This window comes from Tyto alba, unplaced genomic scaffold (assembly GCF_018691265.1).
Source record: "Tyto alba isolate M040663 unplaced genomic scaffold, T.alba_DEE_v4.0 Super-Scaffold_23, whole genome shotgun sequence".
In the NCBI taxonomy this organism is placed as follows: domain Eukaryota; kingdom Metazoa; phylum Chordata; class Aves; order Strigiformes; family Tytonidae; genus Tyto; species Tyto alba.
Genome location: NW_024881297.1, coordinates 1,133,163 through 1,155,115, shown reverse-complemented (window position 1 = coordinate 1,155,115; position 21,953 = coordinate 1,133,163). Strand labels below are relative to the sequence as shown.

Sequence of the window (21,953 nt, the reverse complement as noted above, 5' to 3'; positions counted from 1 at the left end):
TACCGTCTTCCTCCAAACACCCTCATGAGTGTGCTTGCTTAGCTGGGGTGCTGGCAAGTGCTCCAGCAGGATTAGTTGATGCTCTGACAGTGAGTGGTTTTGGTTGAGCACGCCTGCTTCAACGCGCATAGCTAACCCAGCCTGCCACGTAACTTGTATTCCTAGCTCATCAGTAACCTGCTGAAAATGGCTTTCTGAAGATTTGGTCAGAATCTCGCAGACACTTTCATTTGGCAGCTGCTGCACAGGTTTGTATGAAAGGGTTTATAAGCTAAACCTCTACCCTACCCTCACGTAATGCTGCTATACTATGTCGAGCTGTCTAGGATTTGCAGTTCGTATCTGTGGCCTCATTACAGTTTAAATAGGACGATGTGACTAGAAAATTAATAGTGCCTTAATGAAGAGATGAATCCAAATGCTCTGAGCTTCACATCAGCTCTGATTTATTGGTGCAGATGCCTAAAAAACAGACCTGCAACTCAAAAAGGAAAAAGCAAAGGAAAAAGAAAATATTTCATTTGCTTTTAGAGTAAATATTTTACGGTAATTAATGCGCACCTTGTACTATGGAGGTAAACTATGACGGAACATAATTTGAGGAAGACAATTTATCTCAAGGGAAGCCATGCAGAATAATAAATCTTTGGGGGAATGTCTTTTATCAAGTGGGACCATAACTCTTGTCTACTACAAAGGACGCCATCTTCCTCCTTCTGTCCTCCTAGCAATCACGTTTCATTCAATTCAAAATTGCAGCAGTTCATACTCTGACAAATAATACCACTTTTTAGATGCCTGGGCTTTTAGATGGGTGGTTACCTTTGAGAGACTGGTTTTGAAAAATTGCTGCCTGAGTGATAAGGCTGGACACTTCTGAACGCTCAGTTTTGAACCCTACATGTTAACATCTCCAGCTATTGTTCTGTAAAATATCCCCAGCTTTTCTGAATAATGGATTCTTTGTCAGTACCCGAGATATGAGCATGAATATTAAATAATCCTCCCTACTGAGCCATGACAGCATGCCATCATCATTAGTGTAAATGATCCAATTTACAGCCATAAGCACGCAGGAAGCTGAGTGAAACAGATGCAAGTGCACAAGATTTTATGACAACCATGACTTTCCACCCAGCAAAATCTCTCCATGCCATCTAAGGTCAGATGATCATCAGCAGTTCTACACCAGTGACAAGAGTTTGGGTGCCACGGTCAAGGCATTTTTGCTATTTAAAAGGCACAATCTCAGATGAACAAACATACACTTTTATTCCTAGATACATCCTTTCTGCATGATCATCATTTGGGATCCTGTGTGTGGATTCTCAGTTTTTCAAACACTCATTAGAACAATCTAATCCAGGGAATCCAGTATGTCCAGATTTTGGTTGGACTCCAGACATGACACAAGGGTACTGTTACTCAAATTTAGCACGCAGGCAGTTGCCAGAAAAGCACTGCCACTGAGAGAGAAAACTCAGAAGGCTACAATTCCTTCCCTCCTCTTCATGACGCTGTGGAGTAGTAGGTATAAAGCAAATATTAGCCCACCACTTAGATGCAGTGAAAAACAACATGGAAGCTTTATCCCACTGCTAAAAGGCAATTCCAAGCGTGCGTGTGTGTGTGTGTGCAGTCAGCCCTATCTAATGCATTTTGCACATCCACTATAGAGCGAATTTAACATAACCTGGGAGGGAGGGGTTACTTCTGGAGTACACAGCTTCACTTCCATGCCAAAAATGACATGGACAAAATAGAGATAAGTGGAACACCAACTTCCACAGCCAACTACCTTACTGAAGCCCACCGTGGCACACGGAGTGAGGATAAAAGGAACATTTCTGAAGCTTTTAACTATCTCTGACTGTACGTCTCTCCTCACGTTTAGCTCCTTGGTAAAGCTGGTGGTCAGTGAAACCTCTGAGCGTCTGACCCCCAATTATAGCAGGCAGGCAAGAGCATGGGAGGGAATCTAAGTTACATTAGTCACTGATTCACACTGGCTTGCTTCACAATGCAAGCCCACTGAAAATGTCAACCTTGCATGGAATATCCAAAGTTTACCCTCCTTTCCTGTGAAGTGTTTTCAAGGTAATTGCACAAAACAAGCGCCGAGAGAAGGGCAAGTTCTTGGAGTGTGTCAAGATGTCAGTCGAGAAAAAAAAAAAAAGGAAGGGAAAAATATCACAAGACTTGACCAATACATCTTGAAGGAAGAAAACCTTTCTTACCTTGGCGCACTCTACTTTGGCACACTCTGCTTCCTGGCAAGTAACTTGCCCTTCACCACAAATGCAGAAGTCACAGCGACTACTATTCCACATCTCACCGTGGTACCTGATAGTACCATCATAGAGGCAGCTGCCCTTGGAAGACACACACTCCTCACAGCATTTCCCAGGACGCTGCACTTTGTTCTCCCCCTACAAAACATCAGCAACCAAGGAGCACGATTGTCTGAACCCACTGGCATGGGCACAGTGATATATGCGGCCAGGGTATCAGAGGTGAATGACTTTTCACTACCTTCTCACAGGTAACAGAGTCACAGGTCTCTCTCAGACATCTGACTTCTCCTCTGTGACACGTACATGCAGTGCAGGTATTTTTTTTCCACTGTTCACCATGCTGTTCAAAAAGAACACATATACAATTGTTAAACACTCTCCGTAAATAACCAAATTCTTTACAGAAATCTGTGCTGCCTATGGAATATGGTGGCTCCTTCCACCATAATAATGGTGGTATTACTGTATCCAGTAATAAACTTTTCTTAAAAAATGCTGATCTCTGTATGATCAGCAAACAGGAAGAAGAGGTATGAGGTCTAGGTGACACTGTGGTGTGTATTTCTGATGTAAGCCAGTGACATCGGTGAGGCCTTAACTACTATTATTAGCAACACATAACCATTAACAGAAAATCCCATATATTACATTCATCAAATAATGTATTAAATTGATACCAGATGATACAATGAAAGCCTTAAATACTTTGACCTTCACCAGTGCTTTCTGCTTTCCTCCTTCAAAAAACTGTGAAAAGAAGGTGCCTAATCTGCCTCACCTTGCAAACTTCCTTTCTGCTTGCCAGAAAATTCTTATCTAGTCCTAATTTCTTTCAACTCTTCTGGCTTTTCAGGAAGAAAAAAAGCAACCGTTGTACTAAGCTATCAGTGCTGGCAGAAAATCAGATGATGCGGAGAAGGGAGAGAGGAATGTGCCAGAACTTGTGAACAACTGCCTTTTGGTGTGGCTCATCAAAGGTTACCTGGTACACTCTTCCTGACACCGAGCAGGGCTTTGGAACGCATTCGGGGCAGCATTTTCCAGGAAGCATAACCATAACTTCATCCTAAACAAAAAGCAGGAGAGACAAGTAAAATAAGAGCATGAACAGTTAAACATGGGGCTCAGCATCACCACCTGGAATTCCGGGCATTTAGTATCTGTGTGTTAACCCACAGTCACTCAAGGCTTTATTTTGGCTCCGGTATCTGGCGGCAGTCTTCACAGCATGAGACCAGTGCAGAAAGCTAGAAAGAAAGATATTTCCTCCATCTTGTTTTCTGGGCTTCTTTGAATGGCAGCTGAGGCCCAAATACAGAGATAGGTATATAGATGCAGATAAAGACACATATGCACACACATGAGATGAAGTACATATATTCAGGTATACAGAGGGAAAAAAAGAATATGTGAAGCTATGTGGAGAAGCACACTAAAGCATGAGATGAAGGAGGGAAGAGGTTTTTTCCCCTGGTACTGCCACATTTTGAGGCTTTGAACGTGTGATTTACACTCGCCATCTCTGAGACATTTGCGCTGTTTCAGTGAAATCCAGACAGCATAACTGTCTGTACAGGTGTTAAATTATGCTTAAAACTGGATGATCCTATGTTAAACATTTTCATGACTGATTTAAATTACATTGGAATAGGTTCTTCGCATCACTGACACTTCACATCAACGTAACAGTTCCTGCATGTCTCAACTCCATCCATCCAAAACATGTCTGTAATTCCCCTGCGACAATTTCACGTGCATCCAAAGGTTTGGAATAGTATTGTTCACCAGCACCTTCCTCCAGCCACATCAGGATGACTGGAAGACTGACTTGTGGGCTGAAAGTTGTGTGGGCATGCCACGCACTATTATCTCATCCGCTTTGTTGGTCAAATCACTAGCTTTAAAGAAAGAGTGGAAGATTTTCTATAAAAGTTATCAACGATAGATTTCCCAGCAGAGTTAAAAGAACTCTTTCATGGTTTTTGGTAGGATATGGGGTGGGACATTCAGGTGCACTCCTGCATGCAACAAGCATTTTTGAAGTTTCTCTCCCTCAGCACCCAGGGAAGGGCATGGTTATCTGGAAGATGGAATATGAGAGTTTAATACTGGTAGAGCTTAGGTATTTGCTCTTGACAGGGAGCGGAGAATGAAGAAAGTGACAGAGATGAAGGCACATGCAAGAAAATGTTAGGTATGACTGAGAGCTGAACAGGATCCTTGCACACCCCCCTAATGTCACTTCCACCAGGCACCTTTGTAAGAAATATCTGGAACACCATCAGAGCTGGCTTTCTGCTGCATTAACTTGGATGCTCTCAGCAGATTATGCTCAGATACATCACAGCAACACCACAGTCGTTTCTGTGTCCACAAATTAAATCCTAATGATTTGCTGATCAGTGCAATCACTCAGCAGGTAACGTCAGTCCATTTGGAGTGGGAAAGGAAGAATCTAAAGCAGGCATAAATTCGTTTTAATGTGCAGTGCTTAAGTCAACAAATACTAATTGTGTATCTTAGGACAAAGTAAAACACAATTAGCATGCAAAGAAACAGGTGGGCTTTCCTTCTATCAAAAAAAAAAAAAAAAAGTGTTAATTGCACAAACATCTGGTCCAGTAATAGAAAGCTGGGTAAGCATCAATAGGAAAAAAAGCTTATAATTACTGCTTTTGTTCTTCTCAGTGCTACAGGAAAGTTTGCTCAGCCAGAGCACACATTTTAAGGGAGGTTCTGCATTCATCACTGGAGCATGATGACAAATGAAAAACTATTTGGGAAATGGCAACCCCTTAAAACATTAAGTCAAAGTCAGAAAGAGGGATTTCCAGGGAGCCAGTTCCTGCATTTCCTTACTGTGGCATGCTGTTGTAAAGGAGTACATCAAAGTGCCCAAGAAAACTGGTACAAGGGGCCCAATGAAAATAAATCCAAAGAGCACAGTCACAACCTTAAGCACTTCCAACATAGTAGCAAGAATTCAAGAAACTGAGTCACTTGTATAGAGTGTGGAATACTGTGTACAGTTTGCTGCCTTTACTAACCCATCTGTTAACACTGTTTAAGATCTTGTAGTGTTTTGGTTGAACTGATCACTGCATAAGTGCTAAGAACTCATTGTTTATCCAAAGCAAAGACCTTGGAGACAGAAACGTCCCAGTTCTCACAACTGGACCAAAACTGTAAGTCACTGCTTGAGCTTGCCTAACTTCTTACCGGTTTTGTTGATTTCTAAACACAAGCACACATAAGGAATAGTGCTCTGAGTCTTTTTCTTTCAGCTGAAGTTGTCTGGTATTTCTAAACTCTTTAAGTCAAAAGGGGAATTTCAACTGCATTTGACTGCTTTCAACTGTATTTCTAGAGTTCTTGTAAAAAAAAAAAAAAAAAAAAAAAAAAAAAAAAGCAAGACCTGCAAGCTAAACTTTTCAGTTGCAAACCAAACACTGAAATCTGGGAAGATAAACCCCCAGTAAAAATCTTGTGTTTTCATTCCTTCCCTCACAGAAATAAAATAATTTCCTGATCAACCCTACATAATTTTTTTAGTATAAAACAAAAAGCAGTTTCTTTAGACAGCATCTGTGCTTAAATATCCAGCAGAGGCATGGTAAGAGTAAAACAGTGGGGAAAGTAGATATTAGGGGAAAGACAGACAGCACGTGTATACTGCTAGGCTTAACCATCGCTCCACGTCACTTCCACATGTCAAAACTCCCTTTTCCAAATTGCCCACTGGTCACACAGAAGATCTGCCTTCTAACTCGTCCACCTGCCGGAGAAATGGACCTTGCCAAGGGAAGGACTATGGCCATGAGTAATGTCCCCAGAAGGCCGGTGGGTCCTGACCTGGCTGCAGAGCAGAGGCTGGCAGGAAGCTGTGAAGCACTGCGGCGTGCCATCCCTGCAGACACATTTGGAGCAGCGACCAAGGCGCCAGTCCTCACCATCCTGGAACAAGCGTCCATCAAAGGAGCAAGGCTCTAAGAGATAGGAAAACAATGGGTCATTTTCTTTTCCAATGCCCTTTAATCCCCTCCCGTCGCCCACAATTAAAACACAGATATTGTGCATCTCAGAATTAAAAATTCTGGTTTGTCAAAGCAGGTAACGACGGTAGCAATTCCACCAGTTTGCAAGGACTTTAGACATGTGAATTAAGAGATCTGGATGCACTTCTCCCACCGGACATCTAAGAGAAAAGGTATCCAATAGCCCATGCATTTCTGGAACCTGCAGTCCAAGTCTGCAAGTGCCAAAGGTACCCTCGTTACATTGGAAATAACTGCATCTTTTTTCCAGATTTTAATCTTCAGAATAAGGCCATACTAGGCACATCTGCTCACTGCTTAAAGCTTATCGCTTCCTCTTGGCCTATGGCTGAAGCTGTTAAAAACGTAAATGTGGTAGCAGGACAGAAAGAGAACCAAGAGATACACTCCACACCAGCGTCCTCCCGACAGAACTGAACCAGAAAAGAAAAGCTTTGCAGATTTGGGACTAAAAGGAGATTCCTGGTGACCTACTGCTTGGATCAATGAAGGCAGACAGCGCCCCGTTCCCATGCAATACTCACCGCCGAGGCCCACGCATCTGGGACAGCAGGATCCCTGAGCCGTGTCCTGCCGCTCCCCCCGTCCACAAGTGAGGGCTGGGCAGGCCGTGGGGGTGCAGTTCACCTTCCCGTGGGCACAGGAGCACCCGACACATCCAGAGCTGGCCCACTGCGTGCCGTGCTGCGGCGCACGACACAGCCAAAGGCACAGAAAACACACGCATGAGTCCAGCTGCCAGTGAGACCCCCAAATACATCTCCTCCCCTTTAAGCCCCCACTACACTAGTGTTAACTTCGCTCTTCTGCAGGCCCGGTCAGTCTTTGCACACTGTAGCCCTTACTGCTGGCTGCACTGTTGGGGCAAAAGGTAAGTTAATACTGGTGAAGTAGCAAACCTGGAGACCAGCCTAATTTTCCTTCCAGTTGCAGCCTGGCATCCAGCAACAACCCACTGCCAAAGACCCAGGCTGTTGGATACACCCCCTCTCCACTACAGTAGGGCAAACTCTAAATTTAGAGACATGTTTTCTTCAGAAAAATATTCAACGTGGGCCCAATACACACCTGAGCACAAAGTAGTCAGGTGAGCACGGCCCACCCCACGTACTTAATGCACTTCACTATAAGTAAAATCTCATTAGATTTGCTTATTCATTAATGCAGAAGTAATTATCTCTACCCAGAGGTATGGGGAGGAAAAACTGGCCCCAAGAAGCAGCATGTTGGTCTATTGCAATACTCTCCAACAAATACAGAATGTTACTTTTCACAAAACAAACAATACTGAATTAGGCAGGGAGTAAAAAAGCTCTGGCCAGATAGAAGATACAAATATTCTTCGATGGAGCTACCACTAGAGCCAGTGTTACTAGCTAGATACTTGCAGAACAAAGGTCAAGTCATAAAGCACTACGGTGGCTTCCTGACAAAAGAGAAAACTTCTTCCTTGAGGAAGTTTGCGCCAACCATCAGGACGAGACTTTGCACTGACAAGAAAAATTGTCTAATGACCACCTCACAGTGGAATTAGGGTGTGACACATGACTGTGGGTACAAATACACCCATAATCCTTGAGGGGATGCCTACTTATTGACCTGAATTTTGTCCCAAAGAACAGGCTTACAGAGAGCCAAAAGACAAAAGCCGCAGCAAAAATACAAAGCCACAAAATGCAGCAGCAGCAGCAACAACAAGAAGAAATATAATGCAGTATCACCCAAATCACAGGCAAAACAAATATGAGAAGATGATGGATGTGCTATCCCTCCTACTCCAGCCTTTGTCTAGCTCGTTACAGATTCATGCTGGTCATGCCTCACGTTGAAACAGAGTTTTAACCCTTTAAAACATCCATCCCAGGCGTAGAGTGTAAGGTCCAAATACTGAAATGTGTCCGGGCATTTCAGCATATTTCTTAAGATTTGGACCTGACTTGCCTTTTGTCAAACAGAACAGTCTGCAAGAGACCAGACACAGGACTTGGGGTTACTGTTAGGCCATTTTTCTACATTTGCCTATTGTTCAACATGATTCATTAATGACTACCCATGAATCTTTATTTTTTTCTCCTCTATAGACACTTATTGTTTTGGCCTTTCAGCCGCTCTAGGTGAAACCACATCCTGGAACCTGCTTCTTGAATAATTCAGGATTACAAAATACATAACCCAGGTCGCACAACAGCAATCAATCTCTACCAGCATAGATGGCTGCTGAGAGAAGAGCCTTCTTTCACGATAGCTCTTGTCAAGTTCAGTGTGTTTTGCTCCTCTCCTAACATTACCATATTGTCACAACCACCCACAGAAATAGTAAAGTGAGTGAATGAATGAGTGGGAACCTTTCTCCCCTTAAGCCAAGCAGGACACACTATTGCTCGGCGGCACATTCCCTTTTTGCAAACCCTGCCAACCAAGCTCCCGTTATATTACATCATCTGATAGTGACAGAATATAAGCCCAATGAACTATCCTTCTCCTGCATGTCAGCTAAGCGTCCTTCACTGATGTGAACCAAACAGAGAGCTAACTACTGGAAAGGCCTGCCAAGGAACATGACAGAGCACTCACTCTGTGGATCTGTCCTTCGTGCTGGCAAAATCCTTCAGCTCGGGAGGCACATTCAGGGCAGCACTTGTTGGGGGCTATTTGGAGCACTTCTCCCTAAAAAGACACAAGAATCCAATAAGCAGATCACATGAAACGGAGACTTTAGCATGAAGGTAAAGACGTGGGGGCTTGCTGGACCTGGTGCTCCCAGTCTAGAAAGGGAACATATCCAGTGCAATATATAATAATGCTGCTACACCAGCAAGGGTGTCTGTTACTGATGGCAACTGCCCCCGAGGGCCCCTGGCACCAGCTGAGCTACCACAGATCTCAGTATTTTTCTCTCACAGCTAATAACAAATAAGGACCAAACAATTTTACTGATGTGAGCACGGTAGCTGGAGAAGCTGAAAACAGAAAACAGAGAGTAACATGTGAGGTTCGGGTACGCTTTTTGCAGAGACTGCCTGGTTTTGTTCATGCCTTGTTGTTGTAAACAAGATCAGCGACATTAGCATGAATCTCATAATAAGCAGGTAAGAAATAAACCATGGAGAGGGATGGTGATTTCTGATCTTGTTCATCAGTGGTTAGTTTATGCTCCAAGGATGATGGGATTTTTTTTTCTTCTGAGATCCTCGATGATCCTTTTCAACATTTCAACGGCCAGACATTTATAGAACACTAAAACTCTTTGTCTTGAAGATTACCCGTGTCAAGGTGTCACACAGATTTGTTTCACACTATATATCGATTTCCCTTTATGAGCTTTAAAGTTGCCACCTTTTCATTTTTCAGTTTCTTTAAAATGAAGAACAACATCCTATCCAGTCCACTCATCATTAGGTGTGCCAGGACAGCATCCTTTTTCTATTTCTCTCCTCTTTAGTACAAAAATTCCTAATATTTCAGTCTTGCTTTAATCAATACATAGTGATAATAATGGGGAAAACCAGTAAGAATCAAAATTATTCCCTCGTTAATGCTGTCATATTGTAAAACATTTTAACCTGCTTCATAAAACCATGTAATTATATTGGCAGTGCCTCTTTAAGACACTAATTTTCATTGTCATTCATGCGTACTACCCCAGTAATCCAGATGCTAATGCAAGACCAATTCCATGGCCAATTAGCTGTAACCATTAATGAAGGCTCAGACAGCGAAAGATAAACAGGAGATGATGAAAGCTCAACTACGATCACAAGGCAGAAGAAACTGAAAGACAGACAATCTCAGCTCTGTTGTCGTTCAACAGAGTGGAAAGCGTCCATCTGCATGTTTGATGGAGACCCAGCTCCTTGTACAAACGAAGGCTGACTGGAAGCTGGGCTCATGCTGGGAGGTCTGAACCCAGTTCAGGGGCTTCCTTTGGGGACCAGACCGCCCCTGGAGCACGGGCAGCCTGCAAGCTGGTCCAACACCAAGCCTCTGGTTGTAGCGTGGCGAAGGAGACAAAGGCTTCACACGCTGGGTTTCGCCTGTGTGTTTCTTCAGCTTTGCCCACAGGGCCTGTAGGCCCAATTACCCCAACTGTTCCCACCACATTTTTACATCTAACGCAGTGTGGCGGACCCAAAGAAGCGTGGTGACATATAACCATTTCAGGGGTTTAAAGCAGGGGAAGGCTGGGAACTCCAGAGCGACCTGACTTTTCTCCCACCAGACAGGATGGGTCAGCTGGCGTTTGGACAGTTGCAGCCTCTTACCTTCTGAAAGTCACACTGAGGGTCTTTGCAGACAGTAGGTTCGCAGGTGACAATATTGCTACGGCAACGGCAGTTTTGGCAAGAATCTGGCTTCCAAATTGTGTTATCCTGCAAATAAATGTAAGTTTTCAATTAGACCCATACAGCACAAGGTGTGTGCTTTTTTTCACAACAGCAAATGGCTCAAATAGCTCAGTGTGGAGAGACTGGAAGAGTAGCCTGCAACAGCCCACCCCTCCATCTCACACGCTTATCAGGAACAACTTTGATACTATTTGTTCAATAACTTCAAACTGACAGTTGAAAAATAAGGCCATGCACAGCAAATGATCAACATCAGTGGCAAGATAATCGATCAGACACAACCTCCGATAACCTCAAGGTGATTATGGCATATCTGGGAAGTTCCAACTGTCCGAACTACAGCTACTGCTATGATCACAGCTCATGCTGAAGCACCTGAGCTAGCTTTGAGGCTAACCCGCTCCTGGACAGACAGCTGTGCCACCATACAGCACTCATGAGTTGAGGAAGAATGCAGGGAAATATTGCTATGCTTGAATCCAAAGGAGCTGCTGCATATAACATGCAAAATTTTCGATCTGCAGGATCACAGAAATAAAAAGTTCTCATATCAAAACCATGATGTAAACTGCGCTCATTATACTAGGCTGTAAGGTGGAAGGAAAGGTCTGAAGAGCCTAAGATGCAATTGGATTGATTTAGTCAAGAAGGCTGAATGCGTGTCCAGGTATGAACAGGCTCTACCTGGCCACATTTATTCCAAAATGCCATGAAGGGGACTCTGACCAAGCAAAGAGCCCAACAGATTTGGAAACAGCTGCCTCCACCGCTTGATCAGTGCACCCAACTGGGGTGCGCACAGCTAAATCGGAGGGTTTTCTCCACTCCTGCCTGACCCCCTTTCCGTTCCCCCCGCACCAAGGTCACGATCCCACGCCGCCACCGTGCTTTCCTCAGGCAGCCCAGGCCCTCACCCAGTTGCTTGGACACTTGCCAGACTTCTCCTTCTCTCCCACCTGTTTCTTCGAGGTCTGAGCAGCTCACTCAGGGCTCATTACTTGCAGGAGGACGCTTGGAAAACAAAGCCTTCTTTCTCTTTACTCCTCCACACTGACTTCCAGCCATCCTGATATCAAACCGCCCCAGCAGCACCCCAGAGAAGCGGCCAAGCCTGCCTGCCACCCGCCTTCCCAGGAAAATGTCTCGCCTGCCCTCAGCATCTCTGCAGCGTCCCCCCACCCACACCGAGCATCCTTTCTCTGGCAGTTTAAAAAAGCAATCAGTAACCGCACACTGAGGTAATCTGAAGGATACAATTGCTACGTTCCTATTTAATTATCTGGTTCTAAAAGCCTTCAGTTAAACTCACCACGAGAAAATGGAAATAGGAAGATCAGAACAACTCTTTTCCATTAGACAACTGCTGTGCGTACTCTAGGCTAAATTTACACCACACAGGAAATTTTCCTCTGTGGTACAGACAAGCACTATCCAAGGCATTAAGCCTCATTTTTAATTGATTTGAAAGAAGACCAGAATTTGCTACTCATGTACGTGATGTAGCAATTTACTCCAAGAGGTCAATTTACTCACAGTGTAAAGCAGGACTCGGGCAAATTAAGATACAGAAAGATGATTAACAGTTTACTACTAAGAACACATTTAGAGCTAACTAGAACTGTTAAGCGTAATGATACAACACCGAAATGTGCCTTAAAGGCCCATTAGACTGCTTAATGAGAGCAAAAAAAAAAAGTTGAAAAATCTGGCCACATGTTCAGGCAGAAGCTGCCGGGTGCTGCGCTCTTCTGAAAACTTAATGTGATGTACTACACGCCAGGCTGTGCAAGCGACGGGGAGCGGCGAGTCGTAGGGGTCTGAAGAGGACTGAAAAGGGCACCGGCAGAGCCTCTCTCTTCTTTGACCCATCCTGCATCCAGGGCTGACTGTCGAGCAGAAGGGGCCGGTGGGCTCCCCTCTGAAACAGCGCGCTGGGTCACGACAAAATGGCTTGCTCTAGGATGCTGGCTCAAGAGTACAAACCTGCAAGCAGTGGGATAAACGGAAATACTGCTAACAAACCCTTACGTCTCTCCACTGCTTTGCATAAAGCGCTTTGTTCATATCAAACTGCGCTGTTCAGGCATGGCAAAGTTCACGCACAGGTAACAAAGACAGCACCAGGAATTTAGGGAGATTCTCTGTAAATGTAATGATGGTGGCAACAGCAAGTGCTAGTAAGTGTGGAGCCTCTGGGGGTAAGATTATCAGTCAGACAAAGAGAGACAGTAATTTCTGCTCGGGTAATACAGCTGGTTCTCCTCTCACACACACACATGGATGTGGCTGTAGAAGAGAAACCCTGACTTCATCTCTGCCAGCAGATTGATGGTACAGTTACAGAGTAAATTCAGGTTAAGTTATGTGTGTACCAAGCTTTAGCTAACATACGCATCACAGTTAACTCGTTCTGTTCTCTTTACCAAAGCTTTATCATACTCAGATCTACCCTAAGGCTCCTAAAACTGTGATAATACCCAGAACTTCTAACATCTTTCCACTGGCAAAAAGTGACATTTAATCTCTTTGACAAAACCATTTGATATATCTGTTGATGTATTCCTCTGCTTGTTTGTTTCCAGCTGGAAGGAGAATCCCAAAACAGTGGGTGGCAAAGGAGAAAATCTGTGCAAGAACGATGTCAGCAGTGAAAAGCAGTCTGCATTTTAAATCTGGCAGCTCACTGCAGGGTGAGGCTGCTGGCTCGGAAGCCAGTCATGGGGGGTGAGCACTGGGCACAGAGAGCCAAAAGGGAGAGAGCAGGTTTAGTGCCTCACCACTTAGTTCTCCTAAACCTCCACCCTGTGGCCTTTCTCCATTACTTAAAAAAAAAAAAAAAAAAAAAAAAAAAAAGACAAAAAGAAATATTTCCATGGGGGAATAATGGCTAAACCATTCACATGGCAAGGGGTGAGCGCAGAGCCACCCTTACTCACATTTCGAGACTGAAATGCTCAAGTTTCTGAGAAGAAACCCCTCTTTTTGGTCTTCTCCCTCCCGTATTTTCTATTATCGTCTCAGCAGGCTGGCTCCTATCTGTGGGCTCAAATCACCTTACTGTAAATCCACATGGCAGATGCTTGGAAGCGTCTGCACGCGTCAGTGATTTCCATTTGCCAGGTATCAGATCAAAACCGACACACCTCTGCCCGGCTTTTAAGAATTCAGAATCTAGTTAACGGTCAGGAAACTACTACCTGATTTTCTGGCTACGGGAGTCTTCCACGGAGTTCACGGGTCTCAGTGTTCAGCTCTTGACAGTTTGACATTTAGCGTAAGATTCCTGGCTATGGAGCAACAGACCCCAACTCAAATTTCAAAAGTCTGACGGCAATTAAGTTTACTGATTTCTTTACAGAAAGGTGGGAGTTTTATTCTCTGTAATGCTACCAAATGTCCGAATGTTACAGTCACAGTAAACCGAGCAAAATGCAATGCTCTGGCTATGAGCCATTTGATGTGCAAGGCCATTTAATTCCTTTGAGATGGGAGAAAAAAGCAGCCCATGTATTTCATTCGCATGGCGGAGATACATAAAAGCATGGGGAGGTTACTGCAACAATTGCTTTTGGTAGTATTCCTGGGTGCTGACTATTTTAGGATCACATTTCAAACTAATTTTAATGTGCTCCCTGTTTACATGGAAGTGTGTAGCTGACAGCTGCTAATACAGAAAAGCATAAAATGATTTACTGGTGCATATTTAGAGCTCTTACGACCTGGGGAATGCAGACTGCTAGTATTTTCATTATTCTTTTTGTTTCTTTCATTCCAATGTGACTAGCACCAAGGCGACCAGAGATGGGCCAACAGCTTAAGAATGTTCTTCCCGGTTTTGCCCTTAGCTAACCCTGAGATCTTGGTCCACCCGAGATGGGGTGACATGTTCAGAGGTGACACAGAAGCTCCTATATTATAAGAAAGGCTCCTAAGTCACTCTGCTGATAGGAACGGAGATACTGATGACCCAAGTGCAGAATGAGAATCCCACCTACCTGTCCTGCACGCTGTAAGGCTTTGTTACTATTCATCCAGCGCTTACAAAGACACTTTAAAGCTCTCAGGTACTACTGTTTTAACCATAAAGCAAGACTTTTCAGTAGACACTTCACTGCTGTAAATCTGCCTCACATCTTCTCCAAGGCACTGTACCTCAGTGGACAAATTATCTGCCACAATTTAAGTGCTGCATTCTTACCCTGCTAAGAGCGTACTTTCATCATCAACAACTTAAGGGGCATTTTCCTTACAAGTACTAATGTAATTAACAGTATAAATAATGAAATACTGTGCACAGATCACTTTGAAGATGGAAAGCACTCCTTATGCGCCAAGTAATGCCATTATCATTTATTAATTCTTTGGATTTCCCTACATCAAAAGAAGAAATTATACTTAATTCAACTGAATTTTAAAACCACGCTGCAAGAAGAGATAGCTACGTTACTTGGTTGGCTTGCACAACAGGGGCCAAAAAAGCAAGATATGCTCACAGGCCTTTAGAGCTTGCAGGCACCCAGACACAAGACAAAATAAAATAAAACCCAAGACGCAGGAGCACAGTTCAAGCATGTAATGGGTTTGGAGAATACTGATGAGGATTTAGAAAAAGGCAGGAGCGAGAGCAAAAATGCTGCACATTAAGAAAAAGCTAAGAAGAGAAGGAGGCAAGAAAGCAACCAGCACTAAAAGCAAAGGAGGGTTGACGCAAAGAATAAGCTAAGGAGGCAAAGAGCAGACACAGAGCAGAAGTGGAAGCCCAGAGCAGCTGGGAGCACTCATGGTTTGTGGCTGCCCCACTGTCCTATTAACCGGAGCGCAGAAAGACCTACAATCTCTCTGACCACGGCTTTTCCAACTGGCTATCGTAAGTTCATATGGCTGCACCTGTTCCTCCACTACTTCAGCAAAAAAAAAAAACCCCACCCAACAAATCAAAAATAATCGGAGTCTGCTATAAATACGTAAAAAGCCTCAGTAATTTGATCACATGCTGCTTAACAGGGGGTATCATCACACTGGATAACAATCTGTGCTCTATTCTGGTGCAGTGACTGTGGAAATAAGCATACAACAGCTGGTTTGTGTCCTCCCCCAGCCCCCTTTCCATTTCTTACGGCTTCATGAAAATATTCAGCCAATCCATAAGATGCCACTGGATGCCAGCCTGTCCTCTGTAGCTCGAAAAGCCTTGTAAAATTGCTGCAACCACTAAGCAGGGCGAAAGCAGCAGTCTACAACCGAAGCCTTAACGTTAGCCAGGAATCATCAAGCTTGAAATTTTTACCGTCGGGCCGAAAACAAGCTGGTTGTTATTGCTTAACCCTGTACCACTGCTAATTACCTTTCCCGCTTTTCTGCGAACAGCGGTACAACTCGCGCGACTGGCTTTCAGAGGGGCCGCCCGACGCACGCGAGGGGGGCACCATCGCTTCGGGGAGCGCCCAGCCCCAGCGCCGCGCCGCATTTACTTCACAAGTCCCTCTCCGCCAGGGCCAACCCAGGGAAGGCAGGTATCCGGTGTCTCGGAGGAGGAAAACCAGGCTGCTCCTGTTGAAATCGTAGGCAGAGCCCAGAGCAATTACACTTTTGGTAACAATCACCAGCGTCACCCACCAGCTGCCAAGTGAGGAGACTTGGCAGCTCAATAACGCCGCTTTCATTTATCATTTCCACCCCAATTAGCCGACAAGGCCAGGCAATTGGCAGAATAAACCCAAACGTAAGGGAAGCCGAGAGTGCGCTACGTGGTCCGTGGGGATATCCATTAATGGAGCGGTGAAGAGATGAAAGTAATTCGGAGACACATAAAGGATTCCTCGTGTCCATTCAGGTTTAGACTTCATGTTTTACCTTTTGCAACAGGGAGCTGTTGCCGCTGCCGAGTATGTTTTCAAATCTGGTTTGTGCTCGCATATAATAAGAACTCCTTGAAAATGGGATTTTAATGGGCTTATTCCAGCATGCCCACAAGCAGAACAACGTAGGAACGGCTCTGTCTCTGAAACCAAATAGAAATTCAGCTCATCTTAGTGGAAACGGTTTTAGCCCGACACTCCTGGGAGAGAACAGAGCAGTTAAGGCTGAGTGAACAGCCTGGTGAACAACACATTAACACGTACACGCTGGTTCAGGAACCAGAAACTATCTTTCCCCTTCTTCCAACTAGGGAATTAAACAGTTACACAAATTAAAACAAGGTACTGTTTCCATGGTTCATTAGTCTGATGCTTTTCTACATTTTCTAACTGTTAAGTCTTTTTACCAGTTGTACCAGCCTTGTAAAAATCAAGAGCCTACAAATAAAATTTCCCCGTAGTCCTAAGCTATTTCAAGGATGGAAAGACTAGGATATTCTAAGATATTCTTAAATCACTATGGTGCTGTTGTAAACTTTATCCTATCTTTCATACAGACACAAAAGCAGTCACTAGGAAAGGGCTCAAACGAAACAAATGCACAGGGCAAACAGGGTAGATGAATTAAAACAATTTTACAAAATCATTAGTTCTAATAATGGCTTAAATCAGAATACAGAAATCTTTATTTAGACCAACAGGTCAATTGTTTTTCTGCAGCAGTGTTCCTCTCTACAGGTTAATGCCTTTTGAGTGGCCACTGTCAAAGTACATGCATCTGTAGTCAAACACATCCTTTACACTTAACACTGCACTTTGGTTTTTTCCCTGACTGGAAGAAGCACTGCTCCCTATAATCACTTGAGGGACTGCAGTTTAACCACATTTCTATTCCAATTCTTATACATTCCTCCCCCTTTTTAATAATTCATATCAGCTCTTCTATAATGAAAAATTAACAGCAGTACTACCTCTAAAGTAATCTTTATCAGTTAAATAACTTCCTCTGTGATGAGTATTTAAGGAAAATAATGTCTGGAGAACATTTTGCATTTGAAGGCAATAATTAAAGGTAACACAGTTGCATCACACTAAGTTTTTAGACCTAGTAGATCTCAGTTCAGTTTTTATCACTGAAAGAAAGGGGCTTTCCCCATGCCTTAACCCCTTAAAAGAAAAAGGATAAACTGTTTGAATACACTGAACTTAATAATTACTTCCTTGGTCCCTGCATAGAGGGCTACCATTGCCAGAAAGAGATTTAGCGCCGCACTCATTCCATGTATTTATTGAAAAAAATCCAGAAGCTCAACAGATTGACTTTTGAAAAATGCTTGTAAATACATCCTGCTTGGTTTTCCTCATTAATCTACATGATTTTTAAAAATTACAATACGCTTAAGCCTTCCTATTGGTTGTCAAAATTTCAAACGCATTTTTTCCAAACAAACTGGATTAAAATGAAGAGAGTCGTTCCAATGTTGTATCTTTTAATTCATCTGTTTTCTGCTCCAATTCTGTTTTAAATTCCTTTTACATTTATATATGCAGATATGTGACAGAAGCTTGAAAATGTCAGACAGTATGTTAAGCACGTGTTCAATACTAGCACCAGTAAATAATGGATACTTGGAAGATCACACTAACACTTGCTCTCATTCTCTCTCACAGACAGAGTCCCCCATTCTGCACTTACGTCCAAAACCTAAGCAAGATCCAAGGACTCAACTTTTTCAGCTATCATGTCTTGTATTTCATCTGTTCTGAGGGAGCAGTAATTTAAAATTATGGTTATGGTTATGTCGTAAAAACCAGGAACTTTTAACCCAGGTATAAAATCAGCATCAGAAGAAATGGAGGAGAAAGGAGGAAGGAGGATAAAAAGTTCTGAGTCTCTCTCTCAGCCCTGCATTCAGTTTTATTCTCTGGGAACGTGAACAGCCTGAAAACATTACCCCAGCCAGAGAGAGCCTAAAGGCTACACTTCCTTCCACATAATCAAGCCCTCTTTCCCTCTTGAATAAAAGTGTAACTTGCATTCAGCATCCCACTATAAACCAACAGAGAATTTTGAAAGAAAAAAGCGAGATAAACCCCCACAATTTTAACAATGTCCCCCAAACTAGAAGACTGGCTTTCTCCTGAGGTCTGGAGGGTTCAAAATTGGTTCAATTTTTAAGCTTCTGCCCACAGTCAACACAAGCAGGGACTTGGTTCCCTTTTTTCTTTTGAACTGAAATCAGAAATTATTTCCTCTTTTCATGACATTAATAATAAGGCATCGCTTACCCAATCAAACACAAGAGCCATCCCAGAAAACAGGGCTATCTGGCAATACACAGTTGTTTCACACTTTGATACCATGAAGCCTCAGGTTAGAAAAGCCACACCCCAACCCATACAGCATTGCTGGAAGAAAGCACATGGCCAACACACCCTGCCCTTAAAACCGCCTTAGGGGGGATAAGAACTGAAAGTTGTCATTTTTGCACAGCTCCATTTTTTTCTCAACTTCACTTTTTTAAAAAACATTTTTTTAAGCACCAACAACATGGCAGGAGGAGGAAAACCTCACCCAAAACAGCTTGCAGCTTCTTTACCAACTTTTTTCACACATTGAGTACATATATAGAAGGACATGGTGAACAACTAATAATAAAAACAATAACTAGAAAGGAAGGGGTTGCAATTTAAACACCACTGCACACAGTGAGAGCAAAGATCCATCTCGCCCAGGAGCTTGCTTTTGACAACAGCAAAACTCAGACTGCTGACAATACAAAGAGAGAAAATGATATTTCTTCCAAAAATTTCCTCTGCACAGTTTATAGTTTGGTGACTTCCCAAGTCAGAAGTCGTGTTTCTGCATTTAATAATTCCCATGGTTTTCTCCTCTGTGAATTTGTCCAGTCTCCCCTTGAACTCATGTAAACTTTAAGCATTGGTATCTTACAGCAAAGTTTTAGTGCTAAATCACACATGGAGCGAAAAAATCATCTCCCTTGCAGAGAACTAAAGCCTGCACCGTGCTGTTATGAAAAAAGGACAAAACTGGATGTCAGGGAAATAAATAGCATGATAATTCACCAGATCCTTGCAGAGAACAGGGATTTTCCTTGGTTGGCAGCCTAGGGCAAGAGGGAGGCAAAAGAAGAGAAGAAAGAGAAAAACCCAGAAGACCTACACTCAATTCCTGTTTCTGCAGATGCCTCCTGACATCTCAGACAAGATGTTTCTCTTCTCCATGCTTGCACTGCGCTTCCTGTCCCGTGCCTGCCTGGATTGCAAATTTGCTGGCATTGGGACCAGCTCTTCTTACACCCTTCCCCAGCATTTGGCATCATATGTTCTGATCTTAAGGCCCGAAAAGGAGCCGATGCCGGGGGTGGCTCAACAGAGCCAGCCAAGAAATGGCAGTGGTGCTGATCCACGCCTGACACCGCTGATGCCATCGGGCCATGAACAAACCCTTCACGCAGATGCCTTTGCTGCAATAAGCTTGGAAAGGGCACACAGGGCAGATGATCATTAAACAAGAAAGGTGGGGCTTTTCTTCCATTTCTTTACGCTGCAAATCTTTTCCATGCCAAATTGTGTGTTAAGTTTGACGAACCACACGCACCAGCAATTCTCCTTAGCATTCAGAAAAACATTTGGGGTCCTCCCGCTGATTTTTTTTCCCCTTTACTCAAACAATTCCTAACCCGCCAAATGGCAAATTTCAAACATTCTTCCCCAAAATGACTTCTGAGTGGTTGATTGAACAGCTGTTGAAAAGAAGGGAAGGGATTAATTTAATCTAAACTTGATCCCGGCTTTAATTACAGCATTTATTCCAATAAAATGGCTATTTGTGGAGCAGCAGGGGTCACAGTCTCCACTGTGTGATGCTCTGGTGTACGTGCAAATCACACAGGTGAACCTAAGGCAAAGTGCAGCTTTACCTGTCCGACAGCACCAAGGAGGTTATGTTCTACTCCCTTAAAATGCTGAGAATGGAACCTGTGAAAGCTGCCAGGACTTCAGCAGTCAACATCAAACACTGAAGGCTGCAGTACTGCAGGCAACCTCTGGCAAATAGCATGCACAAAACCACAGCCTGAGATAAAAAAAAAAAAAAAAAAACAAAACAACACAGATTTGAAATTGGCCATTAAACTGGCTTAATCCAGTGCATATATTACAAGGGATTCCCTGCTGAGCACAGCCTGACTATACCCTCTAGGAAACACTGCTGGCCTTCTGAGCTTTTTTTCACATTTTTTGTAAGGAAGAGGGAATATCCTCTGTAGTCCCAACATAGATATGCCAAATGATGAAGTAATATTGCAAGCAGGACGCATAATTTCCAATTCATCCTGTCGTGCTGCTGAAATGCAGGCTATGTTGGGCCAAATGCTTCGATGTTAACTGTGTCTGGCCTGAACAAGGCAGGCTAAGCCTTTTATCCCATTTCTAAAAAAAACACCAAACCATCAGGCCATGAAAAGCAGTGCAGCTCAGCCAGCTGATTCAGCAGAGCAAGAAAATACCCTTCAGTAAAAGCCATTTGCAACAGGCCCTCAGAAGCACTGCATCAGGTGAAACATAACTCTATTTCTACTTCTTGAAGGCAACAATACACTCTCGAGCAATTTTGCAAGCCACTTTAGCAAATATATAGGTATCTCCAATTCCAAGCTGGATATTTAGGAGGTATCCTTTCAAAGCGCAAAGCAAGGAATTACGTGCCTCGAATCCTGCTATTGTTACTGTGGATCCAAGCACAGTAATCTCTCATACAGTTCCCAGAAAATACAACCCTGTATGTCCTTATCTTCAATCTCAGCTCCCTGTGCAGCAGATTAATAAACTGGTTCTCTCTTTCTTTCAAAGGGGGAAGGGGACCCCTGCAAAAGTCCTGCAGAGTCATTAATCTTTGTGAACAAAGACGTCATTACCGTGCAAAAATGATTAGGAAAGGCCAGTAGAAAAAGGCCTTTTGCAGGCTGTCTTCATGTCCTCTAGGATTATTCCAAGACCCTCTGGTTCACTGGTAGCTGTCAAGATTTAACCAGGTGGTAATTTTATGACCAAACAAATTGAAATTCATGGCAGCAAAGGTATGTAACAGCTTAGTATTTTACTCAAATACACAGGCTCCGTGTTGCCTCCTCTTACAAATTATTAAATTAACTTACTTTGGCACATAGAAACTACAGGCTCGAAAACAAAATTAGGCTTAAAGTATCCCCAAAAGGGCAAAGATGATATATGCATGTGTGTGCTTCTTTTAAGGAAAGAGGTCTCTGTGACCTTTTTTTGATAGACAAGATACAATAAAACACACTTTTTAATGCTCCGTACCATCCATCTTTTGCCTTATTTTCTCTCTATTTTATAACAAACTTTCTGTAGAGC

The 21,953-nt window shown here is 43.3% G+C and overlaps 1 protein-coding gene across 1 annotated transcript in view; it reads right to left on the bottom strand.

Annotated features, from left to right (window-relative positions):
- The window catches only part of FRAS1 (Fraser extracellular matrix complex subunit 1), a 172,862-nt gene that overhangs the window by 100,386 nt on the left and 50,523 nt on the right, over positions 1 to 21,953 (bottom strand). The window contains exons 3-9 of the mRNA XM_042796609.1: positions 10,612 to 10,719; positions 8,924 to 9,016; positions 6,874 to 7,033; positions 6,147 to 6,280; positions 3,277 to 3,360; positions 2,533 to 2,634; positions 2,238 to 2,429 (exon numbers count right to left, since the gene is read on the bottom strand). Of these exons, the coding sequence (XP_042652543.1) occupies positions 2,238 to 2,429; positions 2,533 to 2,634; positions 3,277 to 3,360; positions 6,147 to 6,280; positions 6,874 to 7,033; positions 8,924 to 9,016; positions 10,612 to 10,719 (873 nt within the window). The remainder of the gene's footprint in view (positions 1 to 2,237; positions 2,430 to 2,532; positions 2,635 to 3,276; positions 3,361 to 6,146; positions 6,281 to 6,873; positions 7,034 to 8,923; positions 9,017 to 10,611; positions 10,720 to 21,953) is intronic.